Source organism: Ptychodera flava, chromosome 20 (genome assembly GCF_041260155.1).
Source record: "Ptychodera flava strain L36383 chromosome 20, AS_Pfla_20210202, whole genome shotgun sequence".
Taxonomy (NCBI): domain Eukaryota; kingdom Metazoa; phylum Hemichordata; class Enteropneusta; family Ptychoderidae; genus Ptychodera; species Ptychodera flava.
In genome coordinates, this window is record NC_091947.1 from 17797571 (window position 1) to 17819959 (window position 22389).

Below are 22389 nucleotides of genomic sequence, written 5' to 3' on the forward strand. Positions count from 1 at the left end.
TATATATATATATATATATATATATATATATATGATGTCAGCCCAGGTTAAGTTCACTTGAGGTCATACTCTCTGAAAACATCAAAATTATACATCCTTTCTGGCGGCAGCTTTTTGATAATACCAAATACAGCTTTTGAGTTACAAGGACATTGCAAAAGTGTGATACAACATGCCACCGTGCAGGGACAACAAATAAAAAATATGATAAAAATAAACCTTACTGATATACAATAACATGCGAATGTGATAGCAGAGACCTACATTGGCCAGTATGATATTGCAATCGCAGAATTCCAGTTGTATTTCAACAGAATCAATTTCCCCTATCTTAAATTCCTAGTTCCTCATAGGGAATTTTTAGCTGAATGAACAGAACAAAGAACTGTATGTTTGTGTGCACCACGGTCCCTCCACGGACCGTGTATGCGCCTAGCAAGTGAAAGATTTAAGCTTTTGATCAAACTTTTCTCAGGGAACCTTCCAGCCATTCTCTTTCAAAATCAAGAATAAAAATCAGGGATCACAGTGCAAATTCTGGTACTAGAAAAACAAATTCCTCAAAAAATTTACCGATATTTGAAATTCAAAATGGCCGCTGTCCCTGTGTTAACTCTATGAAGAAAATAAAAAATTAGATTTTTGAATATTTAAGATGATGAAAAGTTTCATTACACCAAGAACTTTGAAATGAACCCCCATAAGTGGTATATCAGAAAAGAATTGTAAAAGTTTGAGAGTTTGAATATCTGTCCCCGAGGTGCATTCTACTTTAAAACCAAATTTGAAAACACTGACAGAGTCAGCCTTCCATGTAAATGTGATAAAAAAAGACAACAACAGCTTATCAAAGTAATGTACACAATAAACTGACACTTTACTTCAAATATATACACAAGTATATTTAACATAACATTGCAAAAACAAGTTTCCATGACAACAACCTGAATAAATACCAAATGGCGTATGCATTGACTGGCTCCACATTCAAGGTACTGTAACATTAAAATTAACACGTGTAAGCACCTAAGTGTGTATAGGGTTCATTTTTTGATTGGTGATCAATATTTGTAGGAGGGATATATCCTTGAGGCTACAGAGAAGCCACATACATTACCGTGTTTACCATATTTTCAATTTTAAGAACATGTTGCATTTACAATCATTGAATATGGATGAAATTGTTAGTGAGAGAGCGATTACATGGTTTGTTGATGACTTAGTGGACATATCCACACATGGAATCAGAACTGATGTTATTAACAGTGCTGCTGTGCATACTGTCAAAATTCAGCACTTATCCATGAAAAATTTCAATCCTGATCAGATGAACACAGCTCAAAACACACATGATAATGGCAAGTGCCAGCTTTGAGAGCTAGTTCTGCATATCCAGGTAAGTAAGCGATTTCTACCGTTGCTATTCCTAAATCTTTGCACACATCGCTGGGTGATTGACTCTTTGACAAAGAATCGATCAACAACTGATACTTGGTAGTACCTGAACATAGATATATAGGAGCACAGATTTGGTCATATTGAATACTCTTGAAAAATCGGCACTTTGTATGACACAGTTTATGCCACTAATCAGATAGGGGAGTTCACTGTTTCCTGATTTCCGTTACTCTAAAAATCACCTCTCCATACATATACAGTTTAGCATGAAAAATGAATTCCCAAGTTTGTGGTACACACCAAAAATTTCTACCTTCCATGCTCACAACATTCATAAATGTATTAAGTTTTAAGTTTTCATCGCAACCTATAACCCTGCCTTGAAAAATTAAAAAAAAAGCATCAAGTAGGTTTGGTGAGTTTGAAGGAGAATGATTTGTTGAGTTTTCTTTCATTTACCGTGTATTTGGATTGGACCATAGTCCAAATAATTCTATAAGGTAGTATGCACCTCCAAGTGAAACATTCGAACTTTTGCTCAAACTTTCCTCAATGAAACTTTCAACAATTCTCTCACTAAATCAACAATAAAAATCAGGGGGTCACACTGCAAAGTTTGGCACCAGAGAAACAAAGTACCTCACATTTACCAATATTTGAAATTCAAAATGGCCGCCATCTCTGTGGGGAAAAATGAAATTTCTGATTTTTTGAAAAATTGATGCGGTGGAAATGTTTCTTACTCCAAGGGCTATTAAGTGAGTCACACAAGTGGTAGATCAGAAAAGAACTGTAGTAGTTTGAGAGTCTGCATATCTGTCCCTGAAGCACATTCAACCTTCTGTAGAACCCTAGTCCAAAAACGCTAGCTACCCTTCATTCAGTACATATATCTATACATGTCTGGCCTCGACACCAACTTTCACATGGCAAGCTATGAGTATTCAGGTGGGAAAATCTCCACATTGCATGTAGAGGTACAGGGCTGACCTGATCAAGAAATTCCTAAATTTACTCAAAGAGTTCAAAAGCTACAACCTCTGCATATATCTGCTACATACGATCAGTACTTTCATCGTGCTGCCATTTGGGATTCTAAAATCGCAGAATTTTTTGTACACTTCCTGTGTATTTTACTCGCATATTCAAATCAATCACAGATGGGGCATACTGAAGGAATACAGACTTGTAAGAATCTCCATCTAGAACTGTCTTTCTACCTATATCTGCATGATGCACAATACCAACACACATGGGAAAAAGAGGTAGGACATACGGTGACATCTATTGGTGATACCAAAGCTAGTCTAAATCTATTACAAGTATTCTGTCTACAAATACAGCTATACCTGATATATTGTTACTTGAATCTCAAGGCTACTCTGCAAAGTACTCTATACGCTATAGAATAAAGAGATAGATTCAACAGCCTACATTTGGGTAAACCCATAGACAACAATGTGGCAGGACTGACAAAGACTGGGCCCACACCGGACAATTTGATAAAGTAACATAGTCCTATGGTGTCCAGTTGCTTCAAAAGGCGACGGGAGGACCCCTAAGAAAACTCCATTGTTTTCACAGTGAATATCGGGCCCAGAGTTCTGAAGGTGTGCCATCGTTGCTAATCAACAACACTTCTACATCCAACATCTTTTACACTGAAAAGGGCATTTGACATGCATGATGCATAGACTGACATACACATCGGATGACACAACAGGTAGTACCAGATTTTGCATAATGAACAGGTTTCTAACTTACAGCAGAGGACAGGTATGTCGTTGCATATATTATGTACAAATATGAATATGCATTGCTGGCATAAAATCCAATGGCATTGACAACTGGAAATGTACACTCATAATGCCATCCAATAGAAGACATCTACAGACACATTGTCAATTTCATGTAATAATCCTGATAAATATTTCATCTTTTTTTTTTCCATTTTCTCAGAACTTGTGATGGAAGAAAACATTGACGTTTTTTTCGTAGTTGATATTAAGTTGAGAGCCGCTGTCCCGGGCACCAATGACCGCTGCACCGACTGCTGGGGATTCCTTCAAGTCTAGTAGGCTAATCTCTTCAATGTCAATGTCTTTGTCATTCCTGGGCCTCAGTCCCTCAAGGAAACCTACAATTTAAATACACAGGATTTTACTGACATTTTCTAAAAGTCTTCAAAATTGGATTGATTTTACATTGCAATGTCCATTAAACCTCAACTTCGCAATTGGAACAGTTACTTCTGTTGACAAAACATTCTAGCGTTCTTGTGTGGGGAAACTGATATAAAAAAACTCAACTTTTCAAATATGGAATTAGGTGAAATACTAACAGGGTCCAAATGCTCAAAGACACTTAGAATTTAATGATTTTCAAGGACTTTTTTGAGTTCAAAAGTACCGTTTTCTAGATATTATTTTAATGAATTATGATTATTATAGATCATTTTTGACATTTTAATGATGTCAGAACTGATCATTTAGTGATTTTTGAAAATCATGGGTAGCTTTAAGTTTTCAATGACTTTCCATGACTCAATTTCATCGTTGATGACTTTGAAGGACCTTTCATGAGACTCTACTGTCAAAGACTTTCTAGGAGTGCACAAACCCTAAATTATTCCTAGTTTGACTACTTCCACAATTTTTCAAGTAAACTATTGTTAGCCAAAGCTATAAATTCTGTCACAAGAATGAACATTTCCAAAAGTGACTGATTAAGTATGCTTTGTTAAGGACAATCATTCATGGTGTCATACCCTCCTTTAGGAGATCCCAACTTCTCCATACAGACCCGACACAAACAATTTGAAGACCTCCCTCAGCTTTTAATAAACTCTGGAAAAGACAGAAGACAATAATAGAATTGGCATTTCACCGCAAGAGCTGTTATCATAAAGCAATTTTTACAGTAAAAATTTGTTTCAGTTGATGTCTCTTCAGCCAATGATGGCACAGCCAGATTTGTTAAAGAGGAACTCCATCAACGGATGACTAATACTCACAGTCACCGATGAGAAAAAATGTACTTTCATGACATCAGCTTAGCAATCAATATCATTAAAATAATCATGATAGTTCAGCCTGAAGATTTGGAATTATTCTTCATTTAAAGGTTGAACTCAAGAATCAGCAAAACAAGCTCTAAGGTGTTTTGGCTACAGCCCAAGCTATAAGCTTGAGGTCACTCTTGACTATGAGGGTCTCTGAGTCTTTAATGCTCTTTATCACCTATTCGACATGTAAGGATCTGATAATTATTACATGCTTCTCAGAATAATTCACCAATACCAACCTACATGATTATGGATACAGCCACACTGCTGCTGTTATAAACACACATCCTACGATTAAGCGGAATGTCCTGTTTTTCAAAGCTTTTGTTTCACATACCTTATCAATCTTTGGTCCCAGTGCTAATATATGCCTTCCCAGATGTTTACCAGCCTCCTTGAAAAGCCAGACACACAGTTCATCATTTTGCTCCTTGGCACCTAGAGGTCAAGCAAGGTCACAACAGTGGTAAATCAAGTTACTACATGTACATACAGTGATGTTGTACTGCACAGTGTATGTCTGTGTGTTATAAATTCATACGGTACATATGTAAATACTGTCAGAGGTGCAGATGTATTCAGGTATAGATTGTTCATTAAAATGCCTTGCAGATATACAACTTGAATCAGGCTTAAGGTAGATCGCGCCTCGGGGACAAATATTTGGACTCTCAAAATTATTTTACAATTCTTTTCTGATCTACCACTTATGGGAGCTCATTTTGAAGCTCTTGGAGAAAAAAGAAAATTTCACTGGCATAGTTTTTTCGAAATTCGAAAATTTTATTTTTCTACATAGCGTTAACACAGGCATGGCGCCCATTTTGAATTTTAAATATCAGCAAATCTTGGGTAATTTGTTTCTCTAGTACTAAAATTTGCACGGTGACCCCTGATTTTTATTCTTGATTTTGAAAGAGAACGGTTGAAAGATTCCTAAGGAAAGTTTGAGCAAAAGTTTAAGTCTTTCACTTTCGAGGCGCATACTACCTCAATAATACATGTAGCACATTCAGATATTCATTAAACGAACAATGTCAATATAATTGTTGTTGTGTAACATGGTAAGTTTTCATGTCGTTTAATTTGCTTGGAATAATAACTAAAACTCTTATATTCAATCAATGTTACATCATTTGCAACCCCTTGTTAAATGCCCTTAATTGAAAAAAAAAAATTTTTTTTTTAATTGACTCTTTTGTACTTTCACTAAGGTTTGCATGCAATTTTTCTCCTTGTTATTCAAGAAAATGAATTCATAATGAACGGGAATAGGCGAACCAAACAGCTACACTTACAATTTCCAGTGTGAGAAAAGAAATGGCAATGGTTTTGTTGGATTACGAATTTATTTTAACCTTGTTATTGGAAAAATAGCCTTTCTGACAGTACCTTCTTTTTGTCCAGGACCAGCCAAATTGAAATTTTGGTCTATTCATAGAGTGGCAACAACAAAGCCTTAACCGAACTTTAATTAACTGATAAGTTCAACGCATATTAGGATATTTGAATTCAAAAGTTCAAAGTTTGGGCCATCATTATGATTGCCACTCACGTTTGCCGAATGGGGAGACATCGTACTTTTGCATGAAAGAGAAATGTTACTTATCTAGCGCCCTCTTGTGACAAAGATAATTTCTTTAGTCCTTATTTAGCCACATTCACCTGCAAGGAAGAAGCATGATGGCAATCTAGTTTACACATCTGTGCTCACTTGCTTACCTTCTGCAAGCCGCACACAAAAATCAGCGAATCTTGACTTGTTAAAGTTAGAATACAGATGATCCAGCATGCCGTACCACTCAGTCACCTGTACAGAATAGGAGTATGTTACTGTCAAATTTATTGCGTTTGCTTCATCAGGGACTGTGTAAAGTGATTAACGTTCATTTTTCATGGTGAATTGTTTAGCGTCTGAATAAGTGCTATAAAAATACTTTATCATAAAAGCCCACGGCTAGTTACAACATATGAGAAGATTGAACACAAAATTGATATCCATAATTGCTTTCACATGTAATCATCAAAGTGATTGGGCACATACCAGTAGTCTTGCCGCTTCTATTATTGGGATTATAAACAGTGTTTGATATGTGTTACCCTACAGCCAGCCATGTGTCAATATGTATGTAATAATAACACATTTATTATTGACATGTACATAGTCCTTCCAAACCACACTGTGGCTGTTTTTTTATTTCAATGGTATGGTAGGGTCAGGAATGTGAGTGAGATTTCTGACTTTATTTACATATGCTTTCATTTCAACTGCCAGCTTCAATTTACTTCAACTGTACGCTGTACATACAGGGTTCAATTTTGTGTAACACCCTCACACAGCTCAGAAAGGACACTGACTGTTACAGCAGCTATTTTGAAAGGCAACTGAAAACTTACTTGAAAGAAATCAAACATCAACTTTTTGACGTGGCTGATATCAAAAGGCGGCTCTTCGAAATTATCGTTTGCATCGTACACAGTTTTCACCCCCTTGTGAGCAATCCAGTAAGCTGTAGGATACAAAAAGTCACAACAAAATTTCCAAGCTGCTAGGTGCGGTCTTGGAGTGAACAAAAATTTCAGAAAAATCTCCTGTCAAAGCCACCTCATACATAGTGGCTACATAATATTTCATTCTAAGATTTGATTATTGGTAAATATACAAATGACAGAGAAACTCACTGACAATGTAAAAATTCACTTTTACCAGAATATGAATATTCATAGCATAGGATATCAACTGTATGGCACCAAGACTACGACATGGATGACACTACAATTTAGAGAATGCCTTCCATTGACATATTTACCAATGTTGAGACAAACTGAAATGCAGGGTATTTGAAGGAACATGACAGGTATTATCATTACAAATAACGCTATGTTCATTCTCTTTCATGATATGTGGGTCGATTGATAAATTGTTCGACGACCGTATAAACCAAGGAGGTACAGTTTGCGCTTACCTGACCCTTCATCTCCCAGCATATGACCCCATCCGCCACATCCATGAACCGTGCCGTCTGGGTTAATCAGTTGACAGTTGGAGCCAGTCCCTGATATGAGTACGATTCCACCTTCAGATAAATCAGAGTTCATCAAAAATCATGCATCGATCGATTTACCACTTCCATTGGTTTGGCAATAGACATGCACTTGCATCTGATGAGGTATAGGACAGTCGGTTTTCAAATCCTTGAAATACATCGTATATTCTTCAAGGAAAAAATCCTTGTCTCCATCAACTGAAATCTCTCACACTTTTGACATTATGTATTTGCTGTTGAGCTACACATACTGCAAACATTCCTTTTATGTGATGTAAAAGTACTGAACAGGAATGTAAATCACTGAAGAATGACAAATGAAAGACCCCATCTTCTACCTCCTGAACTTGACTTTGACCCTGGATTAAACCTGAACCTTATCACGTAGTTGTCAACTTTTTATCTTCCACAAAAAGGTGATACAGTGTGAAAAATTTTGGGTATCTTTAAATGAACTATATTGTGTTAATTTTTTTCACAGAGACAAATCACAGTTCCCACCTGCTTCACAGGCCGTGGCAATGGCTCCAAACGTATCAGTACACATGCTGTAGCTTTCACTGATGTTGGGATATGTGGTCTTCAAGCCCTCAATGACTTTCCTCTGCCCCTCTTTCTGCTCTCCACCACTTAATGACATCCCCTGGTCAATGCCGATAAAAAAATGCACCACAGATTACATCCTCCTTCCACATTTAATTCATGATGTAGTTATGAAATGAGTAAGTTGTTTTCTCATTTTCCAACATCTGATTCAAGTAAAAGTTTCACACTTTTGTGTTACGTTAATCAGACTGGACAACAACAAGCAAACACTGGAAGGCTCAGTTACTTGGGATTAAACAGTCTGCAAACTGAGAAATGCATGAATGAAGACTGCAGTGTGCAGGAAAGTGCGCCCTCTCTAAGCTGAATTGAGGTGCCACCAGTCAAACAAAGTTCTCTTTGAGGCAAAGAAATTGTTCCGTATTGCATAGAGCTGACATCCAGAAATGTCCCGCAATTCTTTAATCAACTCAAGAAGTTTGTCAGTTGGATGGCACACTGAGTGGAAACCGAGAAAATGACTTACCAATGACTTGAGGGGTATGTCTAAATCTATTTCTGCAGTGAGCTTGGCATCAACCACCATATTGTGTATCCTGTTCAGGCATTCATCAATACCTATGAGCTGCAGGAGAAGTACGTGATATGACGTGATTAATCATCGTTTGTAATGTTCGGTAAAGGAGAGTGACACATTGGCAGATAGACATAGAATTAGATAGGTATCGGGTGTTGGCTTGGAAACATTGATCACGCATATTATTACACTGCGTTATATTTATTCTCTTCAGCTATGTATAGGAATTTTCAAAATTCACGATGGTAGCCATTTTGTTGGAGTGACAGGAATTTTGATTGAAAAACATCGTTGATGACACAGTCCCCACTTGTTAATGGGTACTTTGATTACATGTCCTAAGAGGATAGAGTCCTCTTCATTAATTGAGACATGCCCAAGTTTTGGCTAAGGACACGAAAAAATTGTAACAAAATGGCTGCCATGCAGCCATATTGGATCATATCAAGAAACAAATTGACATACATATGTATGACATAGGTTAATGTCCTTGTACCAACTTTGAATAAAATCGGTTAAGATATGCCTTAGAGTATTATGGCCTTCGACAGGAAAAAATCGTAATAAATGGCCGCAAGGCAGCCATATTGGATCGTATCACATAACAAATTGACATGCATATGTATGACATTAGTCAATCTCCTTGTACCAACTTTGAATAAAATCCGTTGAGATTTGCCTGAGTTATTGCTCTGTACATGAAAATATCGTAATAAAATGGCTGCCTAGCGGCCATATTGGATCGTATCACATAACAAATTGACGTACATATGTAAGACATAGGTCAATGTCCTTGTACCAACTTTGAATAAAATCGGTTGAGATTTGCCTGAGTTATGCCTCTGCATATGAAAAAATCGTAATAAAATGGCCACACAGCAGCCATATTGGATTGTATCACAAAACAAATTGACATGCATATCTATGACATTGGTCAATGTCCTTGTACCAACTTTGAATAAAATCGGTTAAAACATGTCTGAGTTATGGCACTGTGTATGAAAATATTGTAATAAAATGGCCGCCTGGCGGCCATATTGGATCGTATCACAAAACAAATCAACATGCATATCTATGACATTGGTCAATGTCCTTGTACCAACTTTGAATAAAATCGGTTGAAACATGTCTGAGTTATGGCTCTGTACATGAAAAAATCGTAATAAAATGGATTGTATCACAAAACAAAATGAGGTGCATATCTATGACATTGGTCAATGTCCTTGTACCAACTTTGAATAAAATCGGTTGCAACATGTCTGAGATCTGGCTCTGTACATGAAAAAATCGTAATAAAATGGCCACCTGGCGGCCATATTGGATCATATCACAAACAAAATGACATGCATATCTATGACATTGGTCAATGTCCTTGTACCAACTTTGAATAAAATCGGTTGAAACATGTCTGAGTTATGGCTCTGTACATGAAAAAATCGTAATAAAATGGCCGCCTGGCGGCCATATTGGATCGTATCACAAAACAAAATGACGTGCATATCTATGACATTGGTCAATGTCATTGTACCAACTTTGAATAAAATCGGTTGAAACATGTCTGAGTTATGGCTCTGTACATGAAAAAATCGTAATAAAATGGCCGCCTGGCGGCCATATTGGATCGTATCACAAAACAAATCGACGTGCATCTGTATGACATATGAAGTAATCCTTGTACCAAGTTTGAATGAAATCGCTTCTTGCATCTCTGAGATATCTGCGTGAACGGACGGACGCACACACGCACGCACGCACGCACGCACACACGCACGGACATGACCAAACCTATAAGTCCCCCCGGACGGTGTCCGTGGGGACTAAAAAACAGCTATGAGGAATAATATGACGGATATTGTCATGATGGATTGTTGAAAAATTGCTGTCAGAGCAATGCACTACTGCCTTACAGCCTGCCCATCAGCAACTGTAATCATGAATTTAAATCAATCACACTACAAATACACGTTTTCAGCTTCTCATTGTTTATATTCAGAAATCTTTTCCAACATTTCTCAACCGTTCTGGTGCATTTATATTTCACAATGTTGGCAAAATATCTTAAAACACCATTGAAGAATTTTTGAGTTTTTGGAGGGGTTGATATTGATGCCTTACCCAATGATTTGTGCTTGGACCCCTGCTGAGTGCCTTGATGGTACCGTCTGACGACATGATGACCATCTTGGAGTGGGTGGCACCACTGCAAACAAAGTAACAATGATTATACTGTTGAAACTGAAGCATTTGTTGATAATGGATCCCACTTTGGGTCTTGATGCAATGAAATAGGGCGTCAAATAGACGAATAAAACAGAAAGATGTCCTGGAGTTGAGATTTGCGTTTGACTCAGTATTAGGGATAATTACATGAAGGATTTGTAACGTTTTATCAAATCATATAAAGGCCTTCACCCTGATACATCCACCGCAATAAAACAGTTACAATTTGCAGTTACTGTCAACAAAGCCATGATACAGAAAATATGATGTATTTGGTTTATCTTTTCAAACTCTGTTCGTTACTTCTGTTGCACTGTGAAAATCGTGTAATTATTAGCATAGATCCTAACTTTAGGGTCTATGTTGTAAGGCAATTTTCTGATCACATCTGGCCACAAAGACTTCAACTCTGGAATGCTTAAAACCACAGTCGCTTGTGGTTCGATATGCGAAGGTCACTGTATCAACTTTCTAATGCATACAGTGGCCTTCACCGAGTGTCGGAACTACAAGCAGCTGTGCTGAAAACATATCTCATAAAAGCTATAAGACGACTTTAGATGTGACAGTCTGATAAAAATACGGGGGGGGGGGGGAGTTTAACTTCGGGATTCTTCAGTCCGACTTTGTGCTTGTCTTCACTTCCTGTAATTTTCCCAAACGCAGTGTTTAATTATGAAGGTCATGGTCAAAACCCACTCTACGTGCAGATTTTGTATTCCTACCGTCAGACGATCTCTCGTAAAAGGCCATGAAACGCCCCCTGGAAATCGTGGTCAACATTTTAGTTTTCATTGCACAGTTGGAAAGCAAAACTGTGACACGACTGCGGGCACCGCCCCCCTCATGACCCACATCAAAGCGGCAGATCATCAGTGTACAATGCATTTGTCCTGCTGTTGCTGACCGCACCGCGGACGTCATTCGCCATCTTGCGGCAGGACGGATCGCAGAAAACATTGGAGGACATAGCATGTTAAGACAATCTTTTTCTAAATGTCTGTATCAGATGGTACATTTTTAAAAGGTCGTTATGGTGCAATGATGAATGAATGACCAGAATAATGAAGGAATGCAATACAGTAGCCAGTACGTCGCGGCTGTAGACTGAAGCCTTCATCGACTTATACCAGCCGAAAAATATTTTAAGCAGTCACTGCTAATTATTTTGTTTAATTACACAAAAACATTCCAAACATTTTTTTACAAATTTCACGGATAACTCACCCTTCGATGCCACCGTAATATTCCACTTTCTTCTCAGCAGGGTCCGCCATGTTGTCAGGAGAATGAATGGACTATGCGCATGTCATTTAAACCCACTCGAGGTCAAACCGGGTCACTCCGGGTCAACTTCATTATCATTGTATCAGTTTCTCTAAACTTACCAATGCCGGAACCTCTACGAATTTATAGTTTCGTCCGGCTTCAGGGATTCCGCAAAAGTTGTGTGATACGCGTCCCCGAGATGCAAAGTGACATCTGATCTCACAATCGCGTTTCACATGATGCAGAAATGACACGTACACCATGGTAACAGTATAATGATTACTTGATGTATCTATGACGTTTGTTTACGTTTTATGAGAAATAAAGTTTCAGATCGAGTCTTTGTGGGACTCACTGGAAGGGATCAAGAGATGTTCATCAACTCAACGAAACTATATAATTCTTCTTTGTAAAAGAGACATCTAATATATCATTCAGCGTCATACTATTTCACGAGTAATTCCATTTCATGAATCTTCCGGATAATTCATCTGCCATGTCCAGTCTATCAAAATCACTCAAAGATGTAGATGAGTGGATAATGTTTTTGCAATGGAATTCAATGGATTCTTCTCGCTATAAACTCAGCATCGTGGTACAAAATGGTATAAGCACAGGGAATGGAGTAATCTTGTTGTTGTTGTTGTTGTTGTTATTGTTGTTGTTGTTGTATGATAGGACGGGAGTGACGTTGGGCGACCTACGTCGTTTTTTGGTCACGATTAGTTTTCTTTTACAATTATCTACAACATCGACAAACAACAGCAAGGAATGACACATTGTTTTTTAATATTTTTATTATATCATCATCATCATCATCATCACCATCAACAACAATAACAACAACAACAACAACAAGGTTACTCCATTCCCTGTGGTATAAGTAGTATTCAGGCCTGGCACCTCGTTATGCTACTTTTTTTGTCCAATGTCTGGGTTTTTAATCCCTCATTTCACTATAGTTCATTGCCAAATGTTACATTTTATGCACAGTCCCTCTATCCACCGGTCTGGAAACGTGGCTGGTTTCTTTGTGACACTCCGTGATATGAACCAATACACGATTCACACCTTAAACAAAGGACACTGACAATGTTCAACTGGCCGCTATATCGATGTCGCTACCCCACGATCCTATGACAGCCGCAATGTGATCGTTCAAAAACATGACGTTTGTGGGTTGTTATTTTAAGAATATCACAAAACATTACAACTTGTTCACCTTAGAAACACTAAACAATTTATTTTTTCATTAAATGGGTAACGTTGCCCCTCTAGATAAAGCTTGAAAGGGACCACACATTATGGTTGCATTATGATCACGATCGAAAAACAAAATGACCATGCACTGTTCGTAAGTGTCATGGACTATTGCCCGAAATCAAGAAGACAGGCAAAATCAGCTGAATATTAACATCGACAGCTGAGTAGTTCATTACCAAACTTGTTATTGTGTTGACATGATAGCATTTTGTAAAAGGTATTTACTGTGCCTGAGCGCGAGCGTACGTATCGAGAGTTCGCCATATTGACGCTACATGGGAAAATATATATGCGAAAAAAATCTACGTGCATTTCTGCAGTTGTCGTTCCTATTCTGCTCAGTTAACAGACATAATTTAACAGAATATTACACAGAAAACATATTTAGATCATATTTGGAGGCACTGACTACTAGCATTGCAAGAGAAATGGACCACAAATTTTCCGGTGTGTTTCCAGCCGTGCCTGAGCGAGCGTACGTATCGAAAGTTCGCCATATTGACGCTGCATGGGAAAATGTGCGACCACACATCTAAAATCTACATGCATTTCTGCAGTTGTCTTTCCTATTCTGCTCAGTTAACAGACATAATTTAACAGAATATTACACAGAAAACATATTTAGATCATTTGGAGGCACTGACTACTAGCATTGCAAGAGAAATGGACCACAAATTTTCCGGTGTGTTTCCAGCCGTGCCTGAGCGAGCGTACGTATCGAAAGTTCGCCATATTGACGCTGCATGGGAAAATGTGCGACCACACATCTAAAATCTACATGCATTTCTGCAGTTGTCTTTCCTATTCTGTTCAGTTAACAGACATGATTTCACAGAATATTACACAGAAAACATATTTAGATCATATTTGTAGACACTGACTATTAGCATTGCAAGAGAAAGGGACCAAAAATTTTCCGGTGTGATTCCAGCCGTTGCTTGTGCTACGTACGTCAACACACTCGCAGCGGTCAACCCCAGAAATTATCGCACACTATCATCATTTACGATGGGATGGATCACCAAAAACACACACCGGTTTCAGGATATGATAATTTCTGTCTTCGTGTCGTAGATAGACGCAGAGAACACTAATATAGAGCCAAAAACAGCGAAAATTCGAGAAAAGCGTACACACAATCGGGACTGTGGCATGCAGGACAAACCCAAGTAACGCATTATCACGTGACTGGCTCTCGTATCGCGGTTCAGCTGTGCGTCTAGGTGATTGACACCTTTTACAATAGGCGTTTCCAGACCGGTGGATAGAGGGACTGTGTTTTATGTCAAGAACATACATGGTTATTTCTTGGCCCATATGAACAGAATAATCTTTCAGTCCTGCTAGCCTTACCTTGCAATATTAGATCAAGCTGGTTAAAATCAGTAAAATCTGTTCAATTATTTTAGCTGCTTAAATTAAAGTATTATTTGAGAATCCCTTAAGAACATATATAAACATGATTTTCACTGATTTGTACTTCTGTGACAAATTTAAGAAGTGATTTTTTTCACCTACTGGAACTGATAGTCATAGTACATGTTGTATCAGTATGTATCACATGTGAGATATTTCGCGTGTCTTAATTTTTTTTATTGACTTTGAATAACTGGACTTGAAAAGGGAAATTTCTGTTTGAATTTTGGTCAAATATTTTTATTTCTATTGGGGATAGAAGTGTCAGATTAGTTCATAGGTTTCAAAAAAGAAACAAGAAACGAGAGTGGGGAATGGATGAAGGCATTGACGATTTTTCTGCCACCACTTGCATTGGGAAAATTAAACCATTAAGATAGGGTTGCCCGTGCGGGTAACTGTGGTATATTTATCATGGGATGTTAGCACTGGTACTTTGTATTATCATAAAGGATGCAGGTGTTCAGAAAAGGTTGGTGTGCCCTTATAGTATCAAATATAAGAGTTTTAGTATTTGATCGGATCAGCCGCATACTTCTGAGGGAATTTAAAGCATCTTTTAAGGGGAGCCCGTGCTGACTGCATGGTAACAAATATATTTGATGCGTTGAGAAAGTGTATGTCAAATGATAAAATAACCATAGGTGCAATGGTTAAAAGGTTTAGTACTATCTGCCCTGGTCACTGTTTCTGAACCTAGTGCTGATAGTAGATTTACTGTGTAGGACAGGAACAGGAAAAAGAATCACGGCAGTGTTGGTGGATAGGGGAGACCAGCGATGATTTGCTCACCATGTTGATACGATTGTAAACACACCATTTCATCAGAACAGACATGTTACTATCTGGCATTTTGGTGGTCATGTGACAGTTACTCCTCGAGGAACAGTGAGGGATGGTGAGGGGGTGGCATGAAAATGAAGCATTGGTGCAAAGTAATGGCAAGTAAACTGAACAAAATGGGACGCATCGACAACCTGACTTCCAAAATATAAATACAAGGGATGTATATGTTTTGCAAATTTGTTACAGCATTATGAAATTACACAATTTTTGCTTCCAGTCTTTGCCAACTATAGTGCGTTTTGAGAGTACTTATGCTGGAGTGTTACTAAAGTATCTTTGCAACTGTAAATACTAAGACAAGAGAAGAGACAGGTTTGTTGTAAAAATATTTACTACAAGCAGTCAGTCTTCAAAGACTTACATAAGAAATCAAAGATTCTCTCACACTATTTTTTTTATATCGTAATTTCACATGGGATAATACATCTATACACAAAATCTATAAAACTGTCTGAACTGTTTTTTCACTACAGTGCATTTTAAAGATTAGTTACAATGTGGTAAGGCAGCATGGTTATCTGGTCTACATGTACTGGCAAAGTTTACCATGTCATCAAAATTCTTGTCAGATCTTAAATACAATCAGCAGTTGTACAAATTGTTGAGAGTAGCGGCAATCTAAATCTTAAAGCCACCATCAAGCAACCTGTGGCATGACCTGTTTTTTCTTCAAATTTAATTCAATATCATTCTTTGAGTACACTTGGACTGTCTTGACACTCGCTCACTTGATAGTTGCAACAGAGTTTGTGAGGAGTGCAGTGTCTGTACAAACAACAGTAATGTCCACTGCAGATGAAAGTCACAGCAAGGCTGTGATCAAAGCCTATGTGTTCAAGTAAAGGCTACTGCAATGAGGTGTGGGCTTGTATTTCTGTAGCCACTGATCCTTTCAAAATTGTGGTGGTGGATTTTTTATTGTCTTTTCTTGCTTTGTCATGTAAACACGGAAGCTCCTCTTGGTCTTGGCTTGACTAGACAGTACCTCCAAACCGTGACTTACTTGGTTCATGCATTGTCATGTAAACACGGAAGTTTAGTCTTTTTATCTCTTCAACCGAGTATACACTTCAGCTGCATGATTTTTTTTTTCCTGACATCTCTTGTCTAAGAAACATTATTATCTACACTGTTCATTACATGTAATGGGCTTGTAGCTGTAACTTTTGATTTTTTCACTGTTTTTGTGTTGCATGTCCACAACAGTTTCTTGTTCTACTCCCCTTAAGAATGTTAAGATACACAGTATTAATCCGGTCATAGACCCTGGAGCGAGCCTTTGATCTTTGCCGCAGTTGTCCGTCCCTCTCGCTCCAGGGTCTATGATCTGGTCAACTCAGCCCATTCATGCTTAGACTGCATTGTTACCGTTGACAAGTGAATTCTGGTCAGGATTGGAATTCAAACATAAACAACAACAGCGCATTTTGCGAGTAATCTGGCTGTGTTGACAAGCTAAATAGTGAGTGTTTTGACATGTTTTGGGGAGTAGAACAAGAACTTGATGTTGACATACAAAAAAAAAGTAGTGAAAAAGTCATCAAACGTTACAGCTGCTGGCCCTTTACTAAGCTTCATTTTCAAGAGTTCGGTCAGCACACTGGCCTAGACAGCCAGCTTCGATCAGCCTGAGGGTTTAAAACAGATTGCTCTTCAAAAGGACTTCTTCCGCTGAGGAATACGAGAGCCCATCTTTGAAGAATTCCCTGAACTGTTTCCGAGTTGATGCCAGCTGCTTTGTAGACTTATACTTCTTGCCTTTCAGAAGTTTGTCTGTGAGGTAACGCAGCCACAGGACATTGGTGATGGGGCAGCTCTTCTCCCAGTTGTTACTGTCAGCAAACAAAAATTGGCAAATAAATAAATAAACAAACAAACAAATCATGTCAACAATTGAAAAAAAAATTGTATGGAGTCAGGAATATGTCACTGCTACATTTGAACAATATTTCTCCATCCTAAGTGTGTGATCTTTCCCCAACACAGCTTGGTTATAAGAAAACCAAAACACTGATATGCTCAATACTAACTTAAAATGCAGTCTGTACTCATCTGATACTTTACTTATGAAACTGAGAATCAGGCTGACTACACAACAGTGTAATCCACGCTATACACATTGACTTATCCATACTTACAAACCATTCACGGTGGTCAAGTCATTGAAATTAGAGTAATACGTGCCTCGAAACAGAAAGTTTAAAACTTTTGCATAAACTTTCCCAAGGGAAACTTTTAATCATTCTCTTTCATAATCAAGAATACCGCTAAATATCAGAGGTCACTATGAAATGTTTGGTATTTGAAACACAAATTACCTAAAATTTACTGATATTTTGAAATTCAAAATGGCCAATATAGCCTTTGCCAGGTGTACGAAAAAATTGAATTTTTTAATTTCTCAAAACATGACAATGAAGACTTAATTCACTCCACAGGCTTGGAAATGAGTCGATGCAAGAAGCAGCTTAGAAACATACTGTAAAAATTTCCCTAATGAGCGGCATTTCATCTTAATCATGTTTATATGATAAAACCTTGAATGACCTCAAATGCTTGTGTTTTGAGAGCAGCAGAAATAATACATGTAGCACACAGTGCATCTTTATGGTAATTGATAGTCACTTCAGACTGACCTGTTATATTTTTTCATCAACCGATACACTTCAAATTGGTAATCCCCTTCCCCCTCGAACAAAGTCTCGTCCGTTGCTAGGTTGCAGAACACTGTGCAGCCATCTTTTGAAAAAAAAAAAGAAGACAGCAAATGGTCTGTGATACTATCATACTTGAGGCTGAGAGGTACTTGTATGTGACATAGAGTAGAATAGACTATTTTTAAACATTTGGCAGTTGACCATCTGTCAATGAATCTGTGTATAGGGCAGGTACAGAGAGTATAAACTATGCAAAATATGTGTTTTTTTTATGTGCTTCACAGAAATGTAAAGTATACATCATTAGGACATACAAACACATACTATGAGCAATTCATGCAACAATTCCACCAAAACTATTATGATGATGATTATTAGTCTTCTTCTCATCAATATTTATGTTACAATTTGCATTTTGACCATGATCATCCGAGTAGCTTAGACTGTGAAATTAACAGGGAGAAAAAAACAATACAAACACTAAGCCAAACAAATTGCTCTCCGCGTTGACAAAAATAACCCACCAGTACCTGCGAAAAAGGTGGATGTAAACCAGAGCATATGTTACCTTTCTGCAGCCTTGACATTGTAAAATCTATAATGTTGACCTCCACACCATTGGTTGGAACTTCAAGCATTTCCCCATTCAACTTGTAGAACAGCGATTCTACATCTGTGTGCCTGACGAGGATATTGCCCCAGTGCAAATCGCGATGCTCAAAGTGGAGCGCCCTCTCAGCTACCGCCAAGGCACACGTCACTTGATGCAGTACGCTCTTGGCTTGCAGGATGTTATCAAACTGGAAATTGCACGGAAAAAGTCAACATCATTAGTTTCTCTGAAGTACAAAGATGATGTAATGATGATTGAAATAATCAATGCGAGGCAATAGAAAAGTTACCAGGGTTCAAAATCCTTGGCAAAAAACTGTGACTGACACCTCATCCCCATGACTACCTAGAATGCTTGAAATTTCCTGCTATAATGAATCTTTGCTACCTTGAACGGCTTTTGTCTTGTGCTAGGGGGCCCAAACTACAGGATGATATTTCAATGCATTGTGTCAACTTCTCACCGCAGGAAGAGTTTGAGACAGTGGTCTAATAAAATAATTTTAACTCAAATGTAAACATGTTTACGGAAAAAAGTTCCGATTGTTTGTGAAACTAGCCAAAACAATGGATCGTTTCAATTTGTTAGGCTTTTCATGTATGAAATTCTTTTATAACCTTACACCTCAAATTGGCTTCAGTAATCTTATATATTTCACTGGTAGAAATCTGCCACATTAAAAATAAGGTCGACGGCCTGTCAACTTAAGACTGACTTATGTGGCAAACTTGCATTTAAGGTACAGCTAATTTACCATACACCTTGGTTGCCAGAAAATTCCAGAGGGATCCTAGACACGTTCATAGTTTGTGTGGTACAGCAATTGTACTACTTGAGGTAGTAAAAGGTTAAAATAATTGAGTTGACACTCATTTTTTTGACATTCTCTTCTGAATTATGGTCTACCTGTAAGTTATTCTGTAAATCACAAAGCCACTGAACAGTCTACATTGCTTCAACATTGCACACTAAATATTTGCAAGCTGACTGTCTGAGAAAATACTTGGAAATGTATTGAAGTTAAAGACCGTGTCTTGCGACATGCACATTACAAAAACAGCAAGGACTTTTAGCAACATACAAAATGTTTGATTTTTCACTGCAGCATGAAAACCTGACAAACAGAGCGAAAAACGACATTTTGTGTTTTAAACATTTTAGCAGTTTGAGAGCCATAACTGCTAAATTGAAATTCGTAACAGTTTTCAGTGCACACTGACGGCGCTATAACTCAACATACGATGTATCCATTGGGATCGGCACCTTAAGGTTCCAAGACAAGAAATTGACCTTTTTAAGCCACCAATTCTCTAGTGTCTAATAACCTAAGCACCCCCGTAAATTATATATTTTCTGAAGTCTAGATATAGGGAAACATTTTGGTTACCATAGTGTCACCATTGTTTACATAACTATCATGTGACAGGTAATTTGCATAACCTTTAAAAAATCGGTTTTCCCTATGTTTTGTCTCAATACTTCGACATATCTGACTCAAACTTACCGGAATGCAAGCTGTAACAACGCTCTTCCGAAGAATGTCTCAGATTTTTTATATCTTGCTTAGTTTTTTTGGAGCACAATTTTAAAGAAATCAACTAGGGTTAAATTCACTGCTCTGGAAGTTTTCTGGTATAAAAATTGTTTTAGATGATTTAAAAAAATTTTGAGACACACACAGCCTTATATCTCAAAGCACTGAAACAAAACAGGGAAAACTTATTTTTGAAAGGTTATGCAAATTACCTGTCATGTGATAGTTATGCAAACAATGGTGACATATGGTAACAAAAATGTTCCCCTTTATCTAGGCTTTCCTAAAATTTATAATTTACGGGGGTTCTGAGGTTATTAACCACTAGAGAATTGTAAGCTTAAAAAGGTCAATTTCTTGTCTTGGAACCTCAAGAAAAGTTCATCGACCGGGTAAAGTTGAACAGTCAGAGAGGCATAACCTTGACTATGGTTGTTTATTGACAAAACTGGAAAAAGCAAAGAAACGCTACCTGGAAGTGTTCCAAGTCACTTCCTCCATCTGCAAACTCCAAAATGATAAACAGCTGATTGGAGTTAAACATATCTGTGAAATAACAAAATAATTTATCTTGAAATTCTGTAAATCATCTTAGCTGTGTGGTAGTCAGATAACATTCTAGTTACATTTAGCCTATTGTTTAAATTGACAAATAGCTAGAATATTTGATACTTTCATTATTTTTGTTCCGAAAAATAAACAAATTTTCTGACCTTCTGCCAAAAGAAGGCAGAATTGAATAACCTTGTTAATGCGACGCACTGTTTACATATTGCGATGTTATTGTTGACAAATGAGTTCTTGTACTGATTGAAATTCAGTTGTCAACAAAAACATGGGACAAGCATGCATTTACAGGCTACATTGACAAGTTGAATACTGAGTATTTTGACAAGATTGTTGGAGTGAAACAAGAAACCGCATTTTACAAACAACATTATATACATCAAAAGCCTCAGCCAATAATGGACGCACAACAGTGGAGAGCAGCTGCAGCAAATTTCCAGTGAGCTGTCCCATTTGGCTTGTACGACAGACGGTAGTTTAATCTTACAAAATACAATGTATTGGTTTTGAGGTCCATTTGAAAAGTTTCCTGTTGCTGAAGGGGTAGGAATTTTCTTGAAGTTCAGTTTAGAAAAACAAAGACAACTGCAGAGTATTCCAGAATCAGAAATAAAACAAAGAAAGTGACGAAGGATCATGCAAGTCACAGTGAAAATACAACAAGTAGAAAGATCTAAGGCATTTATCCATTGTATTGCTACATATTGTTCCAAGCACTAAAACAATTGTAATACTAAAAACCGCAAAATAAATGAGAAAAAGGCCTGAAACAAATTGATTATTGTTATTAGAAAAATATTCCAAAGGCTTACCAGGTCTGTCATTCTCTGATTCTCGCTCTCTGTCAAATTTGTCCCACTCTGTCAGTAAATGTTTTGGATAATGCCCCTTGACTAATGATACATCATTGACATGGATAAAGTTACATGCCATGTTTTTATCACAGCTGTCCAGGGCACTCAGTTCTCTGAAAAAAATATTTAGAAAAACCTGTCAAATGATTTTTTTTCCCAGAAAGTGAGAAGCACGCCAGGTCATGAATAGAAAAAAAAAATTTGTAAAGGTAAACAAAAGTTACAAAATATTTATGATGCAATAAAAGTAATTCTGCTAAAAGGTAAATCTGGCATTTGAAAATCTTGAGGGGCTCTAAACATTTTTAACTTATACATCTGTTTTGTGATTTAGGGTAACCGAATATCCAATGGTTTAACACAAGTAGCATGTCAAATCTCTGTCATTGTAGAAAGGAAAAGCTTGCTACTCACTTTGAAATGACAATCTCAGGTAGAATATCTTCAAATGACTTCTGTGGTTCATCATTCACGGGGAAATCACCTTCAATTGGTATTATCTACAGAGAGACAATGTA

The 22389-nt window shown here is 37.5% G+C and overlaps 2 protein-coding genes across 2 annotated transcripts in view; both read right to left on the reverse strand.

Moving 5' to 3' along the window:
* Nucleotides 1-853: 853 nt before the first annotated feature.
* On the reverse strand, nucleotides 854-12329 carry LOC139120196 (N-acetyl-D-glucosamine kinase-like). Its single transcript, XM_070684366.1, has 10 exons — nucleotides 12080-12329; nucleotides 10748-10832; nucleotides 8582-8680; nucleotides 8011-8152; nucleotides 7429-7539; nucleotides 6860-6972; nucleotides 6185-6272; nucleotides 4800-4900; nucleotides 4166-4244; nucleotides 854-3535 (listed from the first exon to the last, which is right to left on the reverse strand). Exons 1-10 carry the CDS (start codon nucleotides 12127-12129, stop codon nucleotides 3354-3356), a joined length of 1050 nt encoding a protein of 349 aa, XP_070540467.1. The 5' UTR covers nucleotides 12130-12329; the 3' UTR covers nucleotides 854-3353.
* A 3630-nt stretch (nucleotides 12330-15959) lies between these two features.
* LOC139120198 (uncharacterized) overlaps nucleotides 15960-22389 on the reverse strand; it is a 31613-nt gene continuing 25183 nt past the window's right edge. The window contains exons 6-11 of the mRNA XM_070684370.1: nucleotides 22286-22371; nucleotides 21830-21984; nucleotides 20923-20996; nucleotides 18872-19103; nucleotides 18283-18385; nucleotides 15960-17478 (exon numbers count right to left, since the gene is read on the reverse strand). Of these exons, the coding sequence (XP_070540471.1) occupies nucleotides 17283-17478; nucleotides 18283-18385; nucleotides 18872-19103; nucleotides 20923-20996; nucleotides 21830-21984; nucleotides 22286-22371 (846 nt within the window). The 3' untranslated portion in view covers nucleotides 15960-17282. The remainder of the gene's footprint in view (nucleotides 17479-18282; nucleotides 18386-18871; nucleotides 19104-20922; nucleotides 20997-21829; nucleotides 21985-22285; nucleotides 22372-22389) is intronic.

Excerpts from the sequence above, each read along its gene's own strand:
- LOC139120196 (XM_070684366.1), bottom strand. The coding sequence starts at position 12,129 with ATGGCGGACCCTGCTGAGAAGAAAGTGGAATATTACGGTGGCATCGAA. Across the intron at positions 7,540-8,010 it reads TGCCACGGCCTGTGAAGCAG|GTGGAATCGTACTCATATCA; the intron begins GTGGGAACTGTG and ends ATTTATCTGAAG. Across the intron at positions 6,973-7,428 it reads GCTGGGAGATGAAGGGTCAG|CTTACTGGATTGCTCACAAG; the intron begins GTAAGCGCAAAC and ends TGTATCCTACAG.